The sequence below is a fragment of the Alexandromys fortis genome, unplaced genomic scaffold (genome assembly GCF_014885135.2).
Source record: "Alexandromys fortis isolate MF-2015 unplaced genomic scaffold, M_Fortis_MF-2015_v1.1 scaffold_25, whole genome shotgun sequence".
Lineage (NCBI taxonomy): Eukaryota > Metazoa > Chordata > Mammalia > Rodentia > Cricetidae > Alexandromys > Alexandromys fortis.
Window position 1 is genome coordinate 4607477 of NW_026067904.1, and position 21887 is coordinate 4629363.

General features: G+C 36.6%; 1 protein-coding gene across 1 annotated transcript in view; it reads left to right on the top strand.

Annotated features, from left to right (window-relative positions):
- Rit2 (Ras like without CAAX 2) overlaps positions 1-21887 on the top strand; it is a 286249-nt gene that overhangs the window by 145224 nt on the left and 119138 nt on the right. The window contains exon 4 of the mRNA XM_050135106.1: positions 3166-3357. Within this exon, the coding sequence (XP_049991063.1) occupies positions 3166-3357 (192 nt within the window). The remainder of the gene's footprint in view (positions 1-3165; positions 3358-21887) is intronic.

A 21887-nucleotide genomic window follows, 5' to 3' on the forward strand; every position in this document is an offset into this window, starting at 1 on the left:
ATGACTCAAAGATAATGAGCAGATCAAAGAAAGATGGTTCTTTTCATCCCAGAGTAAACAAATTAGTTTAAAGTAGCATTGGAGGGGATGAAAAGCAACAGCCACTTTCATATACAATAGCATTATTATCTTTGGCAGTGAAATCATCACAGTTTCTCAAAAGCAGAGGAATGTTTTCCTTGAACAAGTCTACTTCTCAGACATAACTGAATCTTAGTGAGAGGGATTTTAAGAATATGTAATGCACTGTTTATAAAGCAGCAAAACTATGATGCGTGGAGCTAGAGAGATGGCCCTAGAGTTAGAAGCAATTACTGACCTTGCAGGGGACTGGCGCTAGATCCCCAGCTACGACACTGATGGCTTTGCAATCGTCAGCAATAACTCCAGTTCCAGAGAAAGCTGGTGCCTTTTGGACACCTGAACTCATGTCCCATTTATAGACACCCATATAAACAAATAAAAATATCTTTAAAAAAGACTATGATGCATGAACAGAAGGAACTGCAATACTGCACCGGAAAGAGTACACAGTATATTTGGTTCTCAATATGGATTGACTTGCATGGCGTATCAGGACCATGAAGTTTGTTTAACTGCTATAATGAATCTATATTTATTTTCCTAAGGATCTACTATGTTTCTTTGATAACTTTGTCATTTCTATTTGAAAAGATTGATTGTATGTTTAGGAAAGGAGAGTTAGTATTGTGGTCCATAGTTTTCTGCTTTATTATTAGCAAGTGTGTATTTCTGGTTGAAGCACAGAGCTTCAAATTCATAAAAGTCCGAGTGTATTTCCTGAGTCTTATTTTGGCTCTTTTTTTTTTTTTAGCATGTTTGAATGTTTCATCCTATTTTAATTTTGTTTGTGTTTTGTTGTATCTTATCTTTATTATTTTTAGATGACTTTTTCAAACAAGAAGAAATAAGGGTGTGGATTTGTATGGGCAGGGAGATGAGAAGGAACAGGGGAAGAGGAAACCATATTCAAAATATATTGTCTGAAAAAAATCTGTTTTCAATAAAAGAGAGAATAAAACAGAGTAACAAGGGGCCACAGACATTTTATGGCCCATTCATTTCTGTCGTAGAGGTGAATACTCTAAGTGAAGTAGGAACTATATTGTATCATATGAGTGCATTTTACTTACTGTGTGACATTTAGGGTTGAAGTAAAAATATTTAATGTTAAGTAATATTAAGCATAGTGTCAATGCATGTATATGTTATATATTAAGTTTATAAAAGTTCATGTCAGTGGGTGAAAATTTTAATTGCTTCTGTAGCAGTAAGCTGTCTGTTTCTAGACACATCTTCTGACTTCTTTATGCTCTGATTCTTAAAGCCTTGAAGCCGTTGTTTTAGCCTGATACTGTTGGCAATTACTCCATATTTATTGAAAATGTCTTAAAGAAATCACTAACTCAAAATCATTATAGTTCTTTCAGTGTGTCCACACTTATAAGTAAATTCTCAGATTTTCTAATTTTTTTCAGCGTAATGAACTATTTCCCTTTTAAAAGTTATATAAATTAAACGAACATCTGTTAGAGAAGTATTCCGAGCATACATTTTAATTGTTCTTTCATTGTGTTAGGTTAAGGTTTCCTTTTTCCTAGTTCTGAAGTTTGTAGGCAGAGTTTGTAGTTCATTCCCAGCGTCCCAGACCTGAAATAATCACACAGAAACTATATTAATTACAACACTGTTTGGCCTATTAGCTCAGGCTTCTTGATCAACTAACTCTTACATCTTGAATTAACCCATTTCTATTATTCTGTGTATTTACCACGAGGCTCGTGGTTTACCTGTAAGGTTCCCTGGGCATCTTTCTCCTTCAGAGGCTGACTAGATGGTGTCTCTCTGACTCTGCCTTCTTTTCTCCTCTATCTCTGCTTGGAATTCCTTCCTTACTCTATTCTGCCCTGCTATAGGCCAAAGTAGCTTTATTTACTAACCAATAAAAGCAGCACATGTACAGAAGGACTTCCCACACCAGAAGTCTAATTTTGTTTCCATTCTTTGGTTACTAATAGCACAAATTGACCAAATCACAATAAACTCTCGTATGTTCTTGCTGTTTAGTGTGGCTTGTTTTTTAGACAAGCCCAAGCTGTAAGTTATCCATTGCATCTTCCTAATCTCTCCTTGTGGTGTTAGCAGTAGATTCAGACCAAGAATAAAGAAATAAATAGCATATTTTTGACTTAAAGAAACTCTGTGGATTACAGTTTAATGTTAGGATTTTCAGATGTTGAGAAATTGTAATAAAGCTGGGAAGCAGCATTAAAGGGCCAGTCAGATGACACACGAGCCCAATCTGGAATGTAGCTTGCCTTCTTCTGCAGAAAGTGAAGATGAAGGGGTTAGCAGAGTGTAGAAATTAATCTATGTTCAAACAGTCAGGTCCTTCTGTTTCTCAGCTTCTCTGAGCCAAACCTAAGAACACCAGACTATATGAATGCAGCTATATTAGCCACACTAGGCAGCTGGCTAGATTTAAAGGTAATCTAATCTCTAACTTTAATCTCTCCCCCCCTTCTCTCTCTCTCTCTCTCTCTCTCTCTCTCTCTCTCTCTCTCTCTCTCTCTCTCTCTCTCTCTCTCTCTCTCCTTCTTTTCTTTCTCTATTGGGATTAAATCCAGGGCCTTTTGCATGCCAGGCAGACTCTCTATCTCAGCCATAATTCTAGTCTCTGTGTTCATATTTTTTTTTGTATAGAAAAGTAGTTCATTTTGCCAAATCCTCCAGAGGAGTTGCTCCAGATTTTCAGTACAAATGGGCTCTCATTTGAAAAGTGGAGCCAGATTCCTTTGATCATAAGTTTTCAATGGTTTCTAGAAAAAAAAATGTTTCAAAAGACAGGCTGTAAGAAAATGTTTAAATACTAAGCTAGGACATATCTAACATAATCTCAAAGACATAATGTTTATAATACACAAATTGATTCATTTATGAAGCGAAGGCATTAAAATATAAAAACAAAATCTCATTTTTATGACTTGTTATTTGCCAGGTCTGTGCAGGAGCTCTTAAATCTAGGTTACGACGAAAATCTAACACTCTCAATAGTTTAAAATATTCACATTTCACAAGAATGCATTATATTTCCTATTAACTCCCTCCAACTAAAACCTTCCCCTTTGCTCATCTCTCATTCAGGCAGAGTTCACAGCCATGCGGGAGCAGTACATGCGTGGGGGTGAGGGCTTCATCATCTGCTACTCTGTCACGGACCGCCAGTCATTCCAGGAGGCTGCCAAGTTCAAGGAACTTATTTTCCAAGTCCGTCACACCTATGAAATTCCCCTTGTCTTGGTGGGTAACAAAATTGACCTGGAACAATTCCGCCAGGTGAGTGCAAAACTTACATTAGCTTGTCTTTGCCTCCATTGATCTCTGGTAGCGAGTATGGCTGCATTCTAAGTTTCAGTTCATGAACTACCTGCTTTTCCCACCTAAGAAACCCATGTGCTTTCCTCTATGGTGTGATTCCCTCTTCTGTAATCGTCCATCTCATATGCTGTTTCAAGGTATCTTTACCATTCTCTGTGTTCTTGAATCTGGCAGGTGTTAGATTTGCTTTGGGCAGTGGTGTATAAAAGAAATGACTCCTAGGAACTTTTGAGTTTGAGATTTAAAAATTCTGCAGCCTCTGTGCTTGTCTCTTGAAATGTTCACATTTGAGTCCCAGACCTCACGTGAGATGTGCCATGTGCACAGGAGTCAGAGCTGTCCTTACCAAGGTTCCATGTAGGTGGGCAAAGTTATCTTGCGAGTTTTGTTAGCAGTCACCATCTTCATGACATTATATAAGTCATCCCAGCTAATCCACCTGGAATAACAAATGCCTCACGATTTCCGATTTGTGAAGTCCACAACAAATATAAAGATTTAAGCCACTATGTCTTTGGGTCATTTTTCATACAGTGATAGATATGAGTCCTCCCTTTTTGTGCTGAATGAGAAATTGCTCTCATAGACAGTCAGTAATTTCTAAATTATATCTGCTCTATCATCATATTCATATAATTTCATGTATTCTTCAAGCACACTTCAGAACAGAGAAACTATATCTATCTTGAGTGACAAGTTTTCAAGATTTGCCATAATAGTTTGTTATAGTGTATTCTCACCAAACCAGACCGCCTTCCTAGGTATCACCTGATGGCAAAGCTGTAATGCTGCCCTCTCTGAGATGGTTACTTGGAAACTGGAACCCTACTGTCTGTTCAGGGACCAGGAAAACCACCACAGAATTCCATTGCTGTGACTTAGTTTGTAGAAGGGGACTTGCATGCAAATCAAATTTTTGTAAATCTAATTCTCTAAATTGAGTTTCTTAGTTATAATTTGGGATGCTTCATCTTTATTTATACTGACTTTAAATTTGAACTGGCTTTTAATAGTTGCTGTTATTCCATTTAGTGATTAATTTTTAAACCAACTACTACTGTAACTTACTAATAAGACCTTTTGCTAAGGTAGGAATAATGACTAAAGAAAACAGAGTTTTCACCCCTAATTTGTGTATCTTATGAATTTGAAATTTCATGTTTAATGCATTTAATGTTTTCTTAAAATGGAAAGAGCTCATATAGAGCCAATGTTTAAGATGCTTTATGAAAATGCAGTTATTTAGTGCAATGCTTTTTTTGTGGTGACTATTTTTTTTTCTGTTTTATATGTGCTTCAGTGGCTAAGCTGTTTAAGGTGCTAGCTATTTTAGAAGCTGTCTTAGTTACTGTTCTATTGTGAGGCGACACCATGACCAAGGCAACTTTTAAACGAAAGCGTTTAACTAGGGTCTTGTTTACAGTTTCAGAGTGTTCATAAACCTCATGGCAGGGAGCATGGTGGAAGGCAGGCATGAAACTGGAGCATTAACTGCGAGCTCACATGATCTGCAAGGTGCAGTAGCAGCAACATCAGCAGCAGCAGCAGAGAGAGGGAGGGAGGAAGGGAAGAAGGGAGGGACAGAGAGAGTCTGGTACTGGGTGTGGCATGGGCTTTTGAAATCTGAAAGCCAGTGTGGCACAGTTCCTCCAACAAGGGCACACCCAATCCTTTCCAAACAGCCCCACTAATTGAGAACCAAACATTCTAATGTATGAGTCTACCGGGAACCATTTTTATTCAAACCAAAAGCAGAAGCTATGCTTGTTTGTTTCCTGTGTAACTGATCTGTTGCTGTTTTTCTACATTATTTTGTTCTTGCAAGTGTTTATTATGATAGGATTACATCTCTGTAAGAGGAAGTGTTCATCTGAACAGCTTAATATGATATTATCCTCACCTACTTCATAGTGTCTGAACCTTCTGGACACACCCCTCGGAAGAGTGAGAATGAATGATCTCTATTTTGGTTAGTTTTTGTCTTCTTGACACAATCCAGCGGGGTCGTCAGGGAAGAGGGAACCTCAGTTAAGAGAATGCATCTATTAGATTGGCCTCTAGGCAAGTCCCTGAGAGCATTTTCTTGATAAATGATTGATGTGGGAGGATTCAACTCACTGTGGGCAATGTCACCCCTGGGTTGGTGACTCTAAATTGTATAAGAAAGAAGTCTGAGCAAGTCATGGGGAGCAAGTCAGTAAGAAGACTCCCTCCATGATCTGTGCATCAGCTTCTGCCTCCAAACTCCTGCCTTGAGTTCACTCCCTTGCTTCCCTTGATGGTGTACTGCAACCTGTAAGCCAAATAGGCCTTTCCTTCCCCAAGTTTCTTTTGGCATTTGTCACAACAATAGAAACCTAAGTAATGCACGTGCCTTAGGGCTCCTAGGAAGAAGCATGAGGGCACACTAACACACCTGCATAATCAGTGATTACTGTGCCTCCTTAGTTGTACACGGAGAGTTCCTGGAGAACAAACACCATTGACTGGGATACTCAGGGGAGCTACAAGTGACTCTAAAAAAGCTAGAAATATAAAACCATTAGGAAATGGGTTTAGTCCACACTTTGTAGAGTGATTTTATAATCCCAGATACAGGTGACATTGACTTTCCCATGCTTTCTAGGCACTGATTTTTGAGGTTCAAAGAAGACTCTTGGCTCAAAGATTCAAAAGTATCCCTGAGGCAGATTCAGGAGAATCATCACACCCTAGAAACTGCTCTTTCTCAGTTAGCACTAAAGTGAATCACAGCAACACAAACCACAAAGGTCACTGAAGCCAACACTATGAATAAACAAAAGAAACAATCACATTTTGACTTTACAGACTTCCTTTTAGATAAAAACAAATAAATGTGATAGTCACAGAGAGGGCAAAACCCATGAAAACACAATTACCACCTTCTTAAAGATGCTCCTGCACCAAGACTCCAGTAATGAACTCTCCGATAATGAAGTGCTGATGTGGAAATCAGGCTGCTGGCTATGGTGTCTGTAGAAAGGACCATTTCTGAAATTGCAGAATGGGTTTTTTTCTTTACAATGTGATTTCAATTTGCACTTTATTTTCAACTTTCAGCTCTCTATTGTTAAAAAAACAAGCATTTGAAGAATGGGAATATTAAAGAAATAAATCTATGGACAGCAATTGCCTTTATAAAATTATTATAGCTAGCAAGAAAACTAAGACTAAAAGAGAATATGTATTCTTTAAAGACTATGTATGCTTTAAAAGAAACATGTATGCTTGAAAAATTGTTTCTGTATTTTGCATCTGAAACACAGAGATATCTGTCTTTTTGTCTGTCTGTCTGTCTGTCTGCCTGCCTGCCTGCCTGCCTGTCTATCTAAAAGCAAAGATCTAGTTAGCACCAAGACTGCTTATAATTTAAATAAGTCCTATGAGGATTCCTGGAGTAACAAAGATAAGCTGTTAAAGTTCCCAACAAAACAGAGGCCAGACGTGCTATGTAGTAATGAGAGACCAAGGATGAGTTTCTTACTGGGCATCCCTTCTTTCTCAGTCGTTGTTGAAACAGGTTGAAAACAGAGGAGTTCTTCTATTTACTTATATTGCTAAGGTATTTTGGTGAGCCTTATGAATTTTCAACTACAAAAATAGATAGATAAAATAAATAAGCAATGATGATTAGAGCATCAATTGTTTTTAACCCCCCTGAGTTAAAATGAAAAGATTCTCAGTGAGAGCTAACATTTTTCCAGAGATATTTCTGATGTTGATGATGCCATTAATGAATTAGTCAAACATTGGAGTTCATTAATTATATTTATGCCTTACCACAGTCATGAAGCTGGCTCCTAAGTAGTATGATGTCTGCTTATCTAGGAGCCAGCTCAATCTTCTAAACATTTAGGAATTTGCAGAATTTCATGCAGCCAGTTAAAGATATGAGATAAAAGTTAGCATTTCCTGATTTAACAGTTCACTGTTCTACTGTGGGCCTGCCAAGCACTAGTTCATCATGAATGCGTGCTTTGTTTTGGTTTTTGTTTTTCCTAGATTAAGGATCGCAGAATGCCTCTCAGATAATAAAACACAAACACACAAATAAATCCCCTGCCCCCAGGTTTTTTCTGCAAGTCGTCACAGGGAGGATCAGAAAAAAAAATAATTCTTTAAGTGTGAATGGATATTTTCAGCCATGGACAAGACAGTCAGATCAGGGAAAAATAGAGGGAGGGAAAATAAGAAAAAGACAAGAGTTACAAGTTAGGAAAGATTGTTTCATACAACTAAACAATCTTGTACAAAGTTCTGTGAGATTACTTTTCTGTGTGTGATGTTAGGTTTGACCCCACTACCTGGCACAGGACATGAGGCAACTCTAAGTTCTGTTCAACTCTGCATTCAGACTGTTCTGTCATCCGACTCTAAGATAGCAGTACTAGGTCCCTGAGCCTCTCTGACCTTTTGTTCCTCCTGATTGTATTTCTGACGTCACACTGTGGAGAGAAAGAGGATGATTTCTGTTTGTGAGAAACCCTAACCAACTCCTTAAAAAAAGGTTTATGAATTGGAATGAGTTTCAGAGATTCGGGGAATAAAGTTTTGTATCAGGCAAAGGCTACAAGCTGTCTTATCCTGAAGACAAACATGGTAAACCCTTCAGTTATAATAATAAAAAAAAACTTGAAACTAGGAGATACTACTTCCAATAGCTGGGCAGCTCAGAGGCGCCTTGGGATCGTCAACTTATTTCTTTATTTTCTGTGAGATACCTAGTACTAGAAGTATTGATCTTAATTTAGAGTTGGGTAATTATATCTCTGGGCATTGAGGATGACTATTTATGTAGAATTACAGCAAGTACCTGCTTATCACAGCAGCATGTCAATAGCTTGGGAATATTGTAAGAATATAAGAAACTCAGTCCTTCTCAAAATCTTTCCCCCAGGAGCTGTGCACAGTAAGTAGGCAGAACACAGCATTATCTCACCACCAATGTGTACAATAGTTGTTGACAAAGATGAGACCCATATTGGCAGGATATGTGGGGAAAACACCCTAAAAGACGAATCCCCTGATCAGGGAGAAATGATCTGATGCAGGGTTAGAGTTATTTTAGGAAGAGACAAAAAGGAAAAAAGAAGAGAGAGAGAAGGGGGGAAGGGAGAGAGGGAGGGAGGGAGGGAGAGAGAGAGAGAGAGAGAGAGAGAGAGAGAGAGAGAGAGAGAGAGAGAGAGAGAGAATGTTAGGAATAAAGAAATGAATCTTGGGTTTTTGAGCTGTCCATAAGCAGTACTGCAGGTGATTTGTGGGGAGCTGGGAGATTAGCATATCGCATAAACCTGTGTCAAGAATGTTCTAAATAATTTCACAGATAGTTCCTGCCTTGGAGACACATTCTATCAAAGATAAAACAAGCATACAGATATCCACCAGAGTGTACAATACGAGAATCAGCAGATTTTCAACTAATGGGCATTTATTTTCTTGCAAATGAAAGGCTTAGCAATTCATTTCGATTGCCATGACAAACACTTAAATTTAACTAATAGTTTTATTTATCTCTAGTTATACATTTTATTTCACTTTCATTTTCTTTTTTTAGTTGAATTTATTGATATGGAAGTGAAACAAAGCATAGAGTTTTACATAATTTGTCCAAACTAGTAGAGTTCAGAATTGGAATTTGAATCTAACCATTTTTTTGGTTTTCTCTCTCATTATAAAATTAATAAATGTATGTATGCATACTTTTTATGTGTCATATGTGTCACATTATATTCATCTTATTTTATTAAAGGAATTATTTTTTTGAGCTGGGGTCTATCTACATAGCCCTGGCTGTCCTGGAAGTCACTGTGTAGACCAGGCTCACCTCAGACTCTGGAGATCCTCTTGCCTCTGACATTGCATTTCCTGGGGGCTCCTGTTCTTTTCAAACTGTTGATTTGTGTATTTTCTTGCTCTGCTTCCTAATTTTCTTTACAGAGCTGCATAAGAGTGATCACTAATAACCATGGGATGCAGTCAATATTAGACTGTTTTGAAATCTCCTGCTAAAAACCCAAAACTCTTCAATATTAGGCTTAGGCAGATTTCTTTTGGACAAGGGCAAAAAGCCCCCCCCCCCTTTTTAAATATTGGAGAAAAATTCTAGGCCACTTACTAATATTCTGCTCTAAAATTTCTTGATCTGGGACCCCACAGTTTAATTGCCCTAGGCATTGTCTTTCTTGTCCCTACTAATATGGTTCACCTAAAGTTTTTAACTGCTTCTCTAATGCAAAGTTCACATTGTATCAACAGGCAACCACATCAGTCCTATCCCAGAGGCACCCCACATCCGGTGTAGACTTCTGTTACAGTCGGTGTTCTATTATTGTGAAGAGACACTATGACTGTAGGAACTTCTATAAAGGAAAGCATTTAATTGGGACTGGCTTATGGTTTCAGAGGTTTAGTTCATATGCCAACATGGTAGGGAACATGGCAGAATGAAGGCAGACATGGTGCTGGAGAAATTGCTGAGAGTTCTACATCTGGATCTGCAGGCAGCAGGAGGATAGAGACTCTGAACTTGACCTGAGCTTTTGAAACCCCCAAATCCACCCCCAGAGACACACTTCCTCCAAGAATACCATACCTACTGCAACAAGGCCACTCTTCCTAATCCCTTTCAAGTAGTGTCACTTCCTAATGGCCTAAGCATTCCAATATATGAATCTATGGGGCCATTCTTATTCAAACCGCACATTCCACTTTACAAGCCCTATAGGCTTGTAGCCATATCATAATGCAAAAATGTATTCAGTCTAACTTCAAAAGTTCCCATAGTCTATTTTTATTCAGCCACCACACTCCCCCTGCTTATTGAAATGTAGCATTCAATATGTAAATGCAAACAAGCATTCCTAGAAACAGGGTTTAAAATGAAGCACTCTAGGAACAAGACATGAATGAGTAACTATTTATATTTAAATTTACATCATCTTTATATTATAAAAGAGAAAATATATGACTTATAAACACAGACTTTCTTTTGCTTATCAGCCTTTATTTCCAGTTTTGCGGAAGCTGGTCTGTATTGGATGGAAGTTTTGTTTCACCATGGTTTGTGTTGACACATGATTCTGGGTCATTTCAAACAAAAATAATCAATTATACAAATATTTGTCTTTCTATACTTAACTAATTTTTGTATTGAGAATGTAGAAACTTTACTAAACTGTAAATTAACTTATATATACCATATACAATATATACATATGCATTGATGTTTACAGTTACAAAGATAAGGCATGTGTTTATAGGTGTGTACATGCACTTTGACAAAATGATATGACTTTGATGACATATCATATACAAACTCAGCAACTTAATTTTAATGACTAATATTTTAAATAATTTATATAGTAATTTACCCTATTGACCCACTATAATGTGTTTCCCACAGTTCTTCACATTATCAGAAATGCCGTTATTTCTATTTTTGTCTTCTCGGACTCTGCACCAGACTGCCCCTAGTTAACATGGCTAGATGGAACATGAAACACATTGGAGACATGTAGATTTTCAGTTTTATAGACTATGAAATGGTAACTATTACCAGTTCACAAACACTCTAACACACAAAATTTTTCTTTCTGTATCTGAATTGTTAAATTGGATCATTTTCTAGACTAATTATTATAATTATTTGTCTTCATTTTGTTTCTCATTCTCCTGACTAATAATTAGGTGAGGTAACTTTGAGGTCTCTTTCTGTGAATTCTTTATATAACTGACTATTTTATCGATTTAACTGTGCACTCTTTGCACATTAATAGGAAATTATTCTACATAATTTCGATTTTAATATTATTTATATCTTTCTGTATATGAATTTCATGCCCGCGTCTGTGTGTGTGTATGTATGTATGTCTATCTGTCTGTACATGTGGTGGTCAGAGGAGAATCTTGTGTGTCAGCACTGGCATTCTACTCTGTTTTAGATGGGGCCTCTTGCTTGCAGTTATGCCTGTCAGGCTAGTTAACCTGCAGGCATTCTTGTGTCTGTCTCCCACTTTGTTGTAGGAGTACACACCAGTATCACAAACACACATTCATTCATGATCTTGCATTACTTTAGATGGATTTTCAAATAAAACTAATGACCCTATTTTTATATGGCAGACCCTTTACCCAGTGACCATCTTTCAGTCCCTTAGTTATTTTTATATTAGCTATGTCTACCCCACTAGGATTAATGTGTATTGTGTATACAACACACACAGAAATGTAATGTTCTCTTCAGCCTTACTTCACAGTCACCTCTCAGACCCCAGACTTCCCTCCAACTCCAGCTCCCACTGCTGTCCAAATCTCTCTTTCACTTCTTTGGGTTCAGCTTACTTCCCCCAAATAAAGGCACCCAAGACTAATTCTTGTTTCTGTGAAGATTCTGAACTCCACCTTACTGTGGGTGCTCCACATTGGACACATTAGTGCATTTTAGTGTCCCCTTTCCTTGAAGCCACAGGGGAATATTCTTTTGTATTTTAACTAAGGCCACTCAAGTTTTGATTTGGACAAATAGGACTTTAATCATCCATCACTTATCTTTTCACTCTGTGTATGATGCAAGATATAGATGGAACTCTGGGCTATATACCAGATGTTAACTCAGTAATATCAGATAATATCATTTACATAGCCCAGGCCCATTTCTAGGAACCTTGAGTACCAGTCCATTTCTTCCTCAAAGTACAAGACAGATGCTTCCTTAGAGCGAAAGAATAGGAGAAATGCTCCAACCAGGTGGTCATTTCAGACTGACTAGGGAAAACTAACTTAATGGAAAACTTTTTAGCAATTAAAATTACAGCTGTTTCTGCATTATCCAGGTTGAATAAAAATGAAATATTATACACAATGGGCCCAGACTCTAGCAACAGCTGTAACTACTTATTCATGAGCTGATATTTTTAAATTTATTCTTCTGTCTACAAATCAATACATCATTTTGTTTATGTATGGTTTTCTTTATTCAATCAAAACTTAAAGATACATTAATGTATTGTGATCGAAGATGACATTTTCTCAAGATTAAGATGCTTGCTTAATGTTAAAGATGACTTCGTTAAGATAATGTTTGATTTACTTCGCAATAATGATGGTTGCTCTTTTATATTATTTTGATATTCTTTCCATCTGTCTTTATTGTACTATTCGTATAATTCTAAAACAGTATTTTCCCTAATCTCATCTAATCTTTTGTATTTACAATATTATGTGAAGTGTCCTTTAATTTTCATATTAAAAGATAATGTTTACTTTTAAATCTGTCTCATAATCCTTTAAAGATAATGTGAGTCCATTTTCATATGTTGTAATGACCAATACAATTTTATTTGTTTAGTATTTTCTATTAGTGATGTTTTCTGATGGCTTGTTTTACTTTTTCCAAAGAAATATCACAAATATTAAATACTTTTTAAGTTTTTTTATTTTTTTAAATCATAACATATTATATTATTTCCTCCTCTCTTTTTCTCTTCCCAAACTTTTTGTATGTCCCTCCTCACTCTTTTAAAAAATCATGATCTCTTTTTTATTAATTGTTGTCATTCACACATGTATTCGTGTGTGTGTATGTATACATATATACATATACATGTGTGTTACCTGCTAAGTCTGCATGTTATCTGTATGTTTGTTTTCCAGGCTGACTGGTATTGGCTAAATAATTGTTGTGTTCTTGCCTCAGGAAGACTGTTTCTTCTGCTGGCAGCAATTCTTAGCTTCTCTTTTATTCTGATGACAAAATAGATTTTTATTAATTCAGCAGTTGCTAGTTCTTCTCATTCTCCTATCCCACTAATTATTTAGAATCTTGATTCTGCCTCTAATTTTAAAGTGTTAATAGAACATATTAGAAAATAAAGTGCATGCTAGCTACTTGCATACCCACAAAGACTGCATCCAGGTCAGGAAGCTAGGAATTCTCAGCATCACTGTTGTTCCTTCAGGGATGTTCATAACTGTGATCCCAATAGTACTCTTCTGAATTTATATTTGTAATAATTGTTGTAGTTTAGTGTTTTACTATGTCTCTATACACAACCTCATGACCATTTATGCACAATTTATAAGCAAGAATGTAAAGACTGGTTTCCTGAGAGCCTTTTACAATTTTAAAATTATTAATAACCCCCAGGAGCATCTGTTTAATGAATCATAAGTACTGACAATCATCACAAAAAATACTTAAAATCTTAAACGGTGTTAAACCCATTATATGTTATGATTGATAATAAAGTTTTATGAAGTATGCATATATTTTATTTACAAATATCAATCCCATTGTTTTGCAATTAAAAAATCCCTTTAATACATTTTGTTTATTATTAATTGTATGTCTTCAGTCAGTTGATACTGAACATGTTTTGGTTAAAGTATATGAAAAATCAGTTAGACATAGAACATATTTTATTAGCTTTCTCAGATAATTTTGGGTAATTTTCTTTGACAATTTAACAAAATCCACGAGATATTACTTTCTTAGGTATTACTTGGAATGTAGAATATAAATCTCTGCCAATGAAATTAAATATTTCTTAAACAATTATTTAAGAAATAAATTATTTAAGAATAAAGTAAATATTCTTATAGTAATGATTAGTCCAGCCATAACAGTAAATAGAGATTATGAGAACATACTTGGTTTTAAAGTAGGTATTGGTCTTTGAAAGACATTGAGACATTGAGCTAGCCTGATCTCGAGAAAGAGCATATTGTTATATTTTGTCTTAGGTCACAAACACTGTATGGTTGTTCTTGAAATAGAAGTTTCACTTTCTGATTTGCCAAGATAATGTACGTCAGGTTCTCAAATTGAAATAGCCATAGTTTTTGTACTAGTTATTTTTTCAAGGGAAAATAATGTTCTTTAAAAAATGTAGTTAGTTAAACCTCTTGCTGAAGTCCTTGTTCAGTGTTTGAATCCAAGATAGCTGCCCACTGGTCAAACTGCTTTATGCCGACTTTCACTTTCGTTACACAGAATTTGAAGACTCTGAACTGAGACATCAACATTGAATGCGATTATATATGATTCCTCTTCATCAAGTTCATTCTTGTGCCACATTTCTTATCACTGTGAGCATGTGCTTGACTTCATGCTTCTACTGTGGCATAAGGTAGAAAACCAGCAATTACCCTATCATTGCCCTTGCATGCCCAGAATAAATAGCAGCCAAGTGAAAAAGCTAATTAAGAATGATATTGTGAAAGTATGTAGTCTGGGTAACAACCAAAACTCTACTAGTTCCCTGGTAACTAGTGTCCATGATCACCTGCTTTTCACTTGCTGAGCTGACCTTACCATTGTCCCTGTGAGACACTCTCCTAATTTACCCCCTTCACCAATATCCATTTTAAAAAATTTATTTTCTCTTTATAAATCTTCTGTCTAAGTCTAAACAGTAAAGCCTGTTTTCTTTTAGTTATTTTCTGAAAACGTTATCATTATTAATAAAAACAAAAATAGTGAACAGAATATTAATTCTTTTAGTGACTCCTATAGTAAAATTTGAATCAGGAATCAAACAGTATGCCCCTTTGTTATCACAAATACCTTTAAAAGGATAATGTTAATCAATTGATACTAGTAGACAGTGCCTTAGCTTCTTAATTTTTTAACTAAAAAATTAAGATTATAATTATCCCTTCCCCTTCTTCACTTCCAAATCTATAATATTCTCTTCCTTGCTCTCTTCCAAATTCTGACCTGTTTTTTCATTACTGTTTTTGCACGCATGAATGTATATGCATATATATTCCTATTTAGGAGTATAACCTGCTTAGTCTGTATAATGTTACCTGTATGTCTGTTTTTAGGGCTAACAATTAGGTATTGGTAATAAATTGTGCTCCTTCCTGGAGAAGAATGTTTCGTTCACTCTTAGCATTCTTTGCTGGTCTATAGTTCTTTGAGTGTGGTTGAGACTTCTTGAGCTTTCCCCCATACATTTTTGCATGTCTACAGGTGTTGTCAGTAGACAGCTTGCTCAGCTAATATTTTTGACGCCATGTAGGCGGGATTTTACGGCTGTAGCTTCTGAAATTACTAGGAGACACAATCTCACAGGACACTCCCCGATCTTCTGACTCTTACAACCTTTCCTCCCCATTTCCTAAATATTTCCTGAGCTTTAGGTACAGAAGGGCTGTGTAGATGTATCTGTCAGGTCTGGGCTCCACAACTCTGCATTTTGATTGGTTGTAGTTTTCTATAGTGGAGGTCATCTGTGGCAAACAAGGGTTTCCTTGACAAGGGGTGAAGAATATACTGGTCTGAGAATATAAGGAGAGTATTTTGATAATTGTTGGGAATGGTTATGCTGGTTTAAAAAAAGTAGTGGTTGTAGATTCTCCTATATCCATGACTTTATGAGTCCTAGGCTGTTGGCTAGGACCAGACATGATTCCCTCTTGCGGACAGAGTCTTAAGTCCAAAAACAGAGCTGTTGGTTGCCATCAAGGTGTGTATGCCACCACTGCACCCTTATGGTTGTTTGCCATGCTGGCAGTTGATGTGGTTCAGGGGCATCATAGCTGGAAGCTTGCATGTGCCTTCTGGTGCCATGAAAGTAAGACCTCAAGGAGGAAACGTTCAGGTCAGTTTGAGTTCAGGGGTCTCTGGCCACTGTTTCTGAAGTGTTTGTTTTCTTCAACAAGAGGGACATGTCTTCTACCTCTGGGACGTAAATAAGGATGTAAACAATAGCATTAGTTTGTGTGTTTGGGGAGTCTCCTGGACAGCCCTGGCTAATAACGCAAAAGAGTGTTGCTCTTGTCTAGAATTTAGTTAACTGGCATTTGGCACACTGTCAGGTCATATGAGAAAAGTTCTTTAAATAAATATATATATGCATATATAAATAACATTTAAGTTATGTTATTTATAACATACAGCATAATTACACATAAATCTTATATATTATGAATATAATATTTTTATTAACATAAAATATATAATTAGTGTATTATAGACTTTTTGAAGTAAATATTTAATAGAATAATTCTTTTTTTTTTTTTTTTTGGTTTTTCGAGACAGGCTTTGGAGTCTGTCCTGGAACTAGCTCTGTAGACCAGGCTGGTCTCGAACTCACAGAGATCTGCCTGCCTCTGCCTCCCGAGTGCTGGGATTAAAGGCATGCGCCACCCACCCGGCTAATAGAATAATTCTTTAAGACTTCTTCAGACATCCTTATTGTTATTTTACCCTCCTTCTATATTTTCTTCCTCTTTCTAAAGAGATCCTCTTTTCCCATTTTTCTGATCAGATTACTTATACCTGCTGTTTCCATCTCTCTTGTTCCCTGACGCCTGTATTCTGGCAATGGTCCCATTTTACTTTCATGGCTTCTGCCATTCCTCTAGGTTATGTACTCACATCTGAAGATTTGGAACTACAAGGCTATAATGAGAGTTGTCTTTCTATATCTGTGGCTGGAACAATTTGCACTCCCATCAGCAGTGAATGAGGGGTCCCTTTTCCACACATCCTCAACATTTGTTGTAGGTTGTTTTATTGTGTTGATCTTTGCCCTTTTGACTGGGGTAAGAGGAAATCTCAAAGTTGCTCTGATTTAAATTTCTTTAATTTCTAGGGGCAGTGAACATTTTATGAGATGTTTATTAGCCATATTTTTTTTTTCTCTTGAGAACTCTATTCAGGTCCCAGGCCCATTTTTCCAGACATGTCATTTGTTTTTTCCCTCTGAAATTTTGAGTTCTTTATGTACTCTGGCTATTAATCCTCTGCCGGATGTGTAATGATGAAAATTCTCTCCTATAATGTGTGTTTCCTCTTCAATGGGTGCAGAGCTTCTTTCTGTGGAGAGGTATAAGGTGTTTCAAGGTCTCATAGCATTTCCTAAACTAGGTTATGTGAACCATGAAATTAACTTTATTTCAGCAAGTGCCACTGTTTGCCTTTGATGCATGGACTATTAACATGACTTCTCATTTACAGTTGTGATTCTAATATAGGTTTTCGGAAGAAATCTAAAGACATAATTTTAATTATGTGACTAACTCATTATGTGACTAACATTTTCTAACTCATATGAAGTACTATAATGGTTTCTTACATTAAAGGGAAGCAGACATTTCTACCAAATAATCCCATATTAAAATGTGAAGAATGAAGAGTGCCTTATTAAAAATAAATATTGTTTCTTAATCACTTTTAATTTATATTAATTGAGACATAAAATCCATATTTTAGGTACTGATTGTCATTTAATAATATTACTGGATTTGTCTAGCCATTTAGTTAATTAGTTATGGTGGTTTATTTTCATTAATTCAATTTCATTGATTATTTTGAGACTGTATTATTTATGAGACTAGTCTGCTCAGTTTAATGTTATATGGGAATATATGTCTATATATGCAATATATATAGCACAATATTCAGGCAATATTCACTTTTATGAAAATTATAAATGTGCTAAACAAAATTTGATCTGTGGCTGTATATATATATCTTGAATTCTTATAAAAGCCAACTAATAGCCTAACTTAGGAATTTATTTTGTTAAAAAAAATCTGGCACTTAGCCAACCATGATGTTGCTCTTCCTGTAAGCATGGGGCAAACACATAACCTGCAAGTCTGGAGTATAATATTTATCGAGAATATTGGTCTGCTACCTAAACTCTTGAGACCTCACAGACACCCCTCCATGACTCCCATGATTCAGGAATAAGATGATACTGATGCTCTCATAGGGAGGAACAAAGGCAATGGGTCTTAGAAGTTGGGAAATCCTTTTATGAACAGGTTTTAGAAGAAAGAAGGTCCGAATGGACAAAGCATAAAGAGAAGACATGACTCTCTCTTAAGTCTTCTGGTACTTTCTTATCCATTTTCTACTCACTTAGTAGCTTACTCTTTGCCACTATCTTAGGTTCATTAGTGAACCCACTCTGATGGTTAAATATCACGTATCCTGCAGAAGGTAGACAAGCAGCTGTCCAAAAGACATCCCCAAGCATAGGTCTCTATATCACAACAGGGAAAAAGTAAGGCGGGCACTGTTGACTACTCAGAGTACCATTGAAGTATTTCCTGAGTCAAGACTGGACTAAAGACTAATAGCTGTCTAGCATATGTGAGGACCCGAGTCTAATTCCCAGTACTACACATATACACACACAAATAAAGCTTTTAATCAGCTCTGTGTAAAGTTAATGTCTTCAAGTGCCCTGAGCATTGAATTTTAGGGCTAATGAACTGTCTACACATAATAAAATTAATAAAAAATAACACCACAATGCCATAGAGAAGATTTTTTGGATCTGGTGCTGGTGGAGGTTGAAGAATAGTAAGTTCTTACACAATTCAGGACAGTTAAGAGCACTTTGAAAATGGATGGTTCAGAGAATTGCTAATGCAAAGTATGAATTTGGTTTTCAGATTTATTCTCAGCAAAAAGAGAAATTATACGGTAGTGGGTTGGTGGGCTATCAGGTAATTCCGCTGAGCCACATAGCTCTAGTAGGTGTAAATACTCTTCAGTTTTCTTGAATGCACTCTGCCTACAGTCCTGGTTTCACATGCATGATTGCACGTCAATGGACTTACAATCATTGTGGGTATTCTCTCCAACGACATTCATAAATGTACTTTGTGTAGATTCAAAGCAGTTCCTGATTCTCAATCTTAACTATCAGGACGTGGAATTGCAAAGAAGATTAACAAGAGCAAAACCCCATAGGAACCAGGATCTCAGCCTCTTAAGCAGGATTACTTCTTCTGAAGCTGCCAGATAGTCTCAGAAAAGAATTTTTTTTTTCTGCTTTTAAGCTGTCGCTTAAGAATCTGTATAATCCATTAGGCTTCAATTAAGCTAGTATTAAAATATATTAATTCACACGAATATTTTAATCACTGTAAGTCTAGCTCTGGGCTAGGTTTTATAAAAATATTCATTTGAGATGGAAAAAGAGGAACTACACATACAAAAGAGAAGCTCATGGTGCATGTGAAATACGTTCTTCATGGACTGGTGCCTCAAGCAAGGGGTGCTGCGGGGCTCAACTGAGGATCGGAGGGGCAAGTAGGAGATGATACCCTTTGCTGGATAGGTGTCCTACTGTGAGAGCAACTTTTAGAGAAGTTTTAAATTTTCAGAGTAATTGAGTTATGGGCTTTCCCCATATTCTCACCCCTTATACATAGCATTCTCCACTGTCCATATCCTTAGTCAGGTGGAGATTTGTCATCATCAATGAATTGACATTGGCTTGGCATTAGCCAACCTCTATTATTTGTATCTGGATCCACACTTGCTGATATGCTCTGTGGATTTGGTCAGTGTATAATGACAGGTATCTACCACTAACGTGCCGCACAGGAAACCATCACTGCACTGAAAACCATCGGTGCTCCATTTGCTCCTTGGTGTCTACTCTTCAGTCACTGAACATGCTGCTGACTCCTGCTTGTTTCTTCTAGAATTACTGAATTCTAATCATACTGTGCAGCATGAGGCTGTTTCCTACCAGTCATTTCACTCGGCAATATGCACTCATATATCTTCCATGTCTTTTCATGATCTGGAAGTTCTTTTTATTTAGTGCTGAACACAATTCCGTTGACAGAATGTAGCAGAAATTATGAATCTATGGGTGGTTGCCTCAGTTGCCTTTGTATTTGACAACTATGAATATAACTGTTGTGAGCAAGTGATGGCTGGTTCTGTGTGCACTGGGGAGTGTTTATATGGCCCATGTAAGTAAAATACAGGAATGTTTAGTGTGTTCAGTAACTTATATGTCATAACAATATTGTATGTTTGATAAAAGTGGATGGCTATGTAACAACTCAATCAAAGGATGTGAATATCTGGGTGATTTGAAACATCACCAAGCAGTTCTATTTAAAATGTACATGTAAACGCAGAGTTTATTTGGATTAAAGATGAGTTCTATGATAAGAAATGGCAAGAGAAGATTGAAGAGGCCAAGTTTTTTTATTTTTTATTTTTGGTTTTTCGAGACAGGGTTTCTTTGTGGCTTTGGAGCCTATCCTGGCACTAGCTCTGTAGACCAGGCTGGTCTCGAACTCACAGAGATCCGCCTGCCTCTGCCTCCCGAGTGCTGGGATTAAAGGCGTGCGCCACCATCACCCGACTGAAGAGGCCAAGTTTATGCCTTACACTTTTGCTGCTGAACTTGCCCAAATAAAAATTTTGCTATTAAGAGCATCTTCTTTTTTCAGCTAATGGATAATAGTTTAATTTTAGCTAGGTTGTCTGTAAGAAGGCTTGTTCTTTACCCGGAAGGCTCACCCAAACATTCCTTCTGACTATATACTCAATAGTTCCTGATAGAAGTTTTGCTAATATAAATTTCTTCACTGTGTCTAGACCCAGTAATTTAGCATCCAGCCTGTAATTATACAGATGGCAGCTATTTATGCTCAATATAGCTGTGTTTAGACAAGATTATAAAACAGAGGTGATTTATCATTATGTTTTCAATTTTGTTCAGATGTTCACATTTAACAATTGTGCTAACTAGCCACAGTCTAAAAATATTTGAGGAGAGAGCTACAACTGTGGAATTATTGAAATCAGGCTAACCTGTGGGCATTTCTGTGAAAGAGTGCCTTGATTGTTAACTAACCCAGCCTACTGTAGGTAGAACCACTCTCTATGTTGCTTGTTGTTGGGATGTTTTATTGTTACAAAAAAAAAAAAGGAAACTAGAATAGTAATACAGATGAATATGAGCATAATTAATGAACCTAAAATCAAGGTTACACCAATGTCTTGGTTATTACATAGGAAATAGCTAAGGGGTAAATATGCTGGACCTTTTCTATACTCTTAAAATCAACCTACCTTCCTTCTTTTTTCTCTCCCCTCCTTTCTTCTATGTTTCTTTCCTTCCTTTCCATTTAAGAGTCAACAGGGATATTTCTTGCCAATAGGCTTCAGACTGTCCAGCAAGTAATATTAAATCAATGTTTCTATAAGAGATAAGTCAAAATTCTTATTACTGATTGCATATGTACATGCTTTTGATGTAATGGCAACTTAAAAAATTTTCTGCCTTAAAGATATCTGCAATAGCATGATATGTTCCAAATAGATAATGCTTACTTCTCTATAAAGAGAAAAGTAATTAGAAAACAAATTGCCTAAAAACTATTTTATATGCTTAGACTGCTCAGGAATAACCTGTCCTAAGGGCACTTCACTGATGATGATCACTAAGTCATCCAGAACCATGCATCATACCTAAAAATATGCAAGAGTCTAATGACTTGGAAGAGACTGGCTATGAAAGCCAGACCCATTCAAGGATTTTTCAGAGGCCCCAATGAAAGACAAAGGGTATGCTAGTATTGTATCCCTGTCTATGAGCAGACATGGCAAGATCTACTCTGAATCTGGAGTCAGGGCCTTGAAGGAGTCAAGGTTACAGTTTCTGGGGATCTGACTCTTCCCCCTGGGCTGTGGC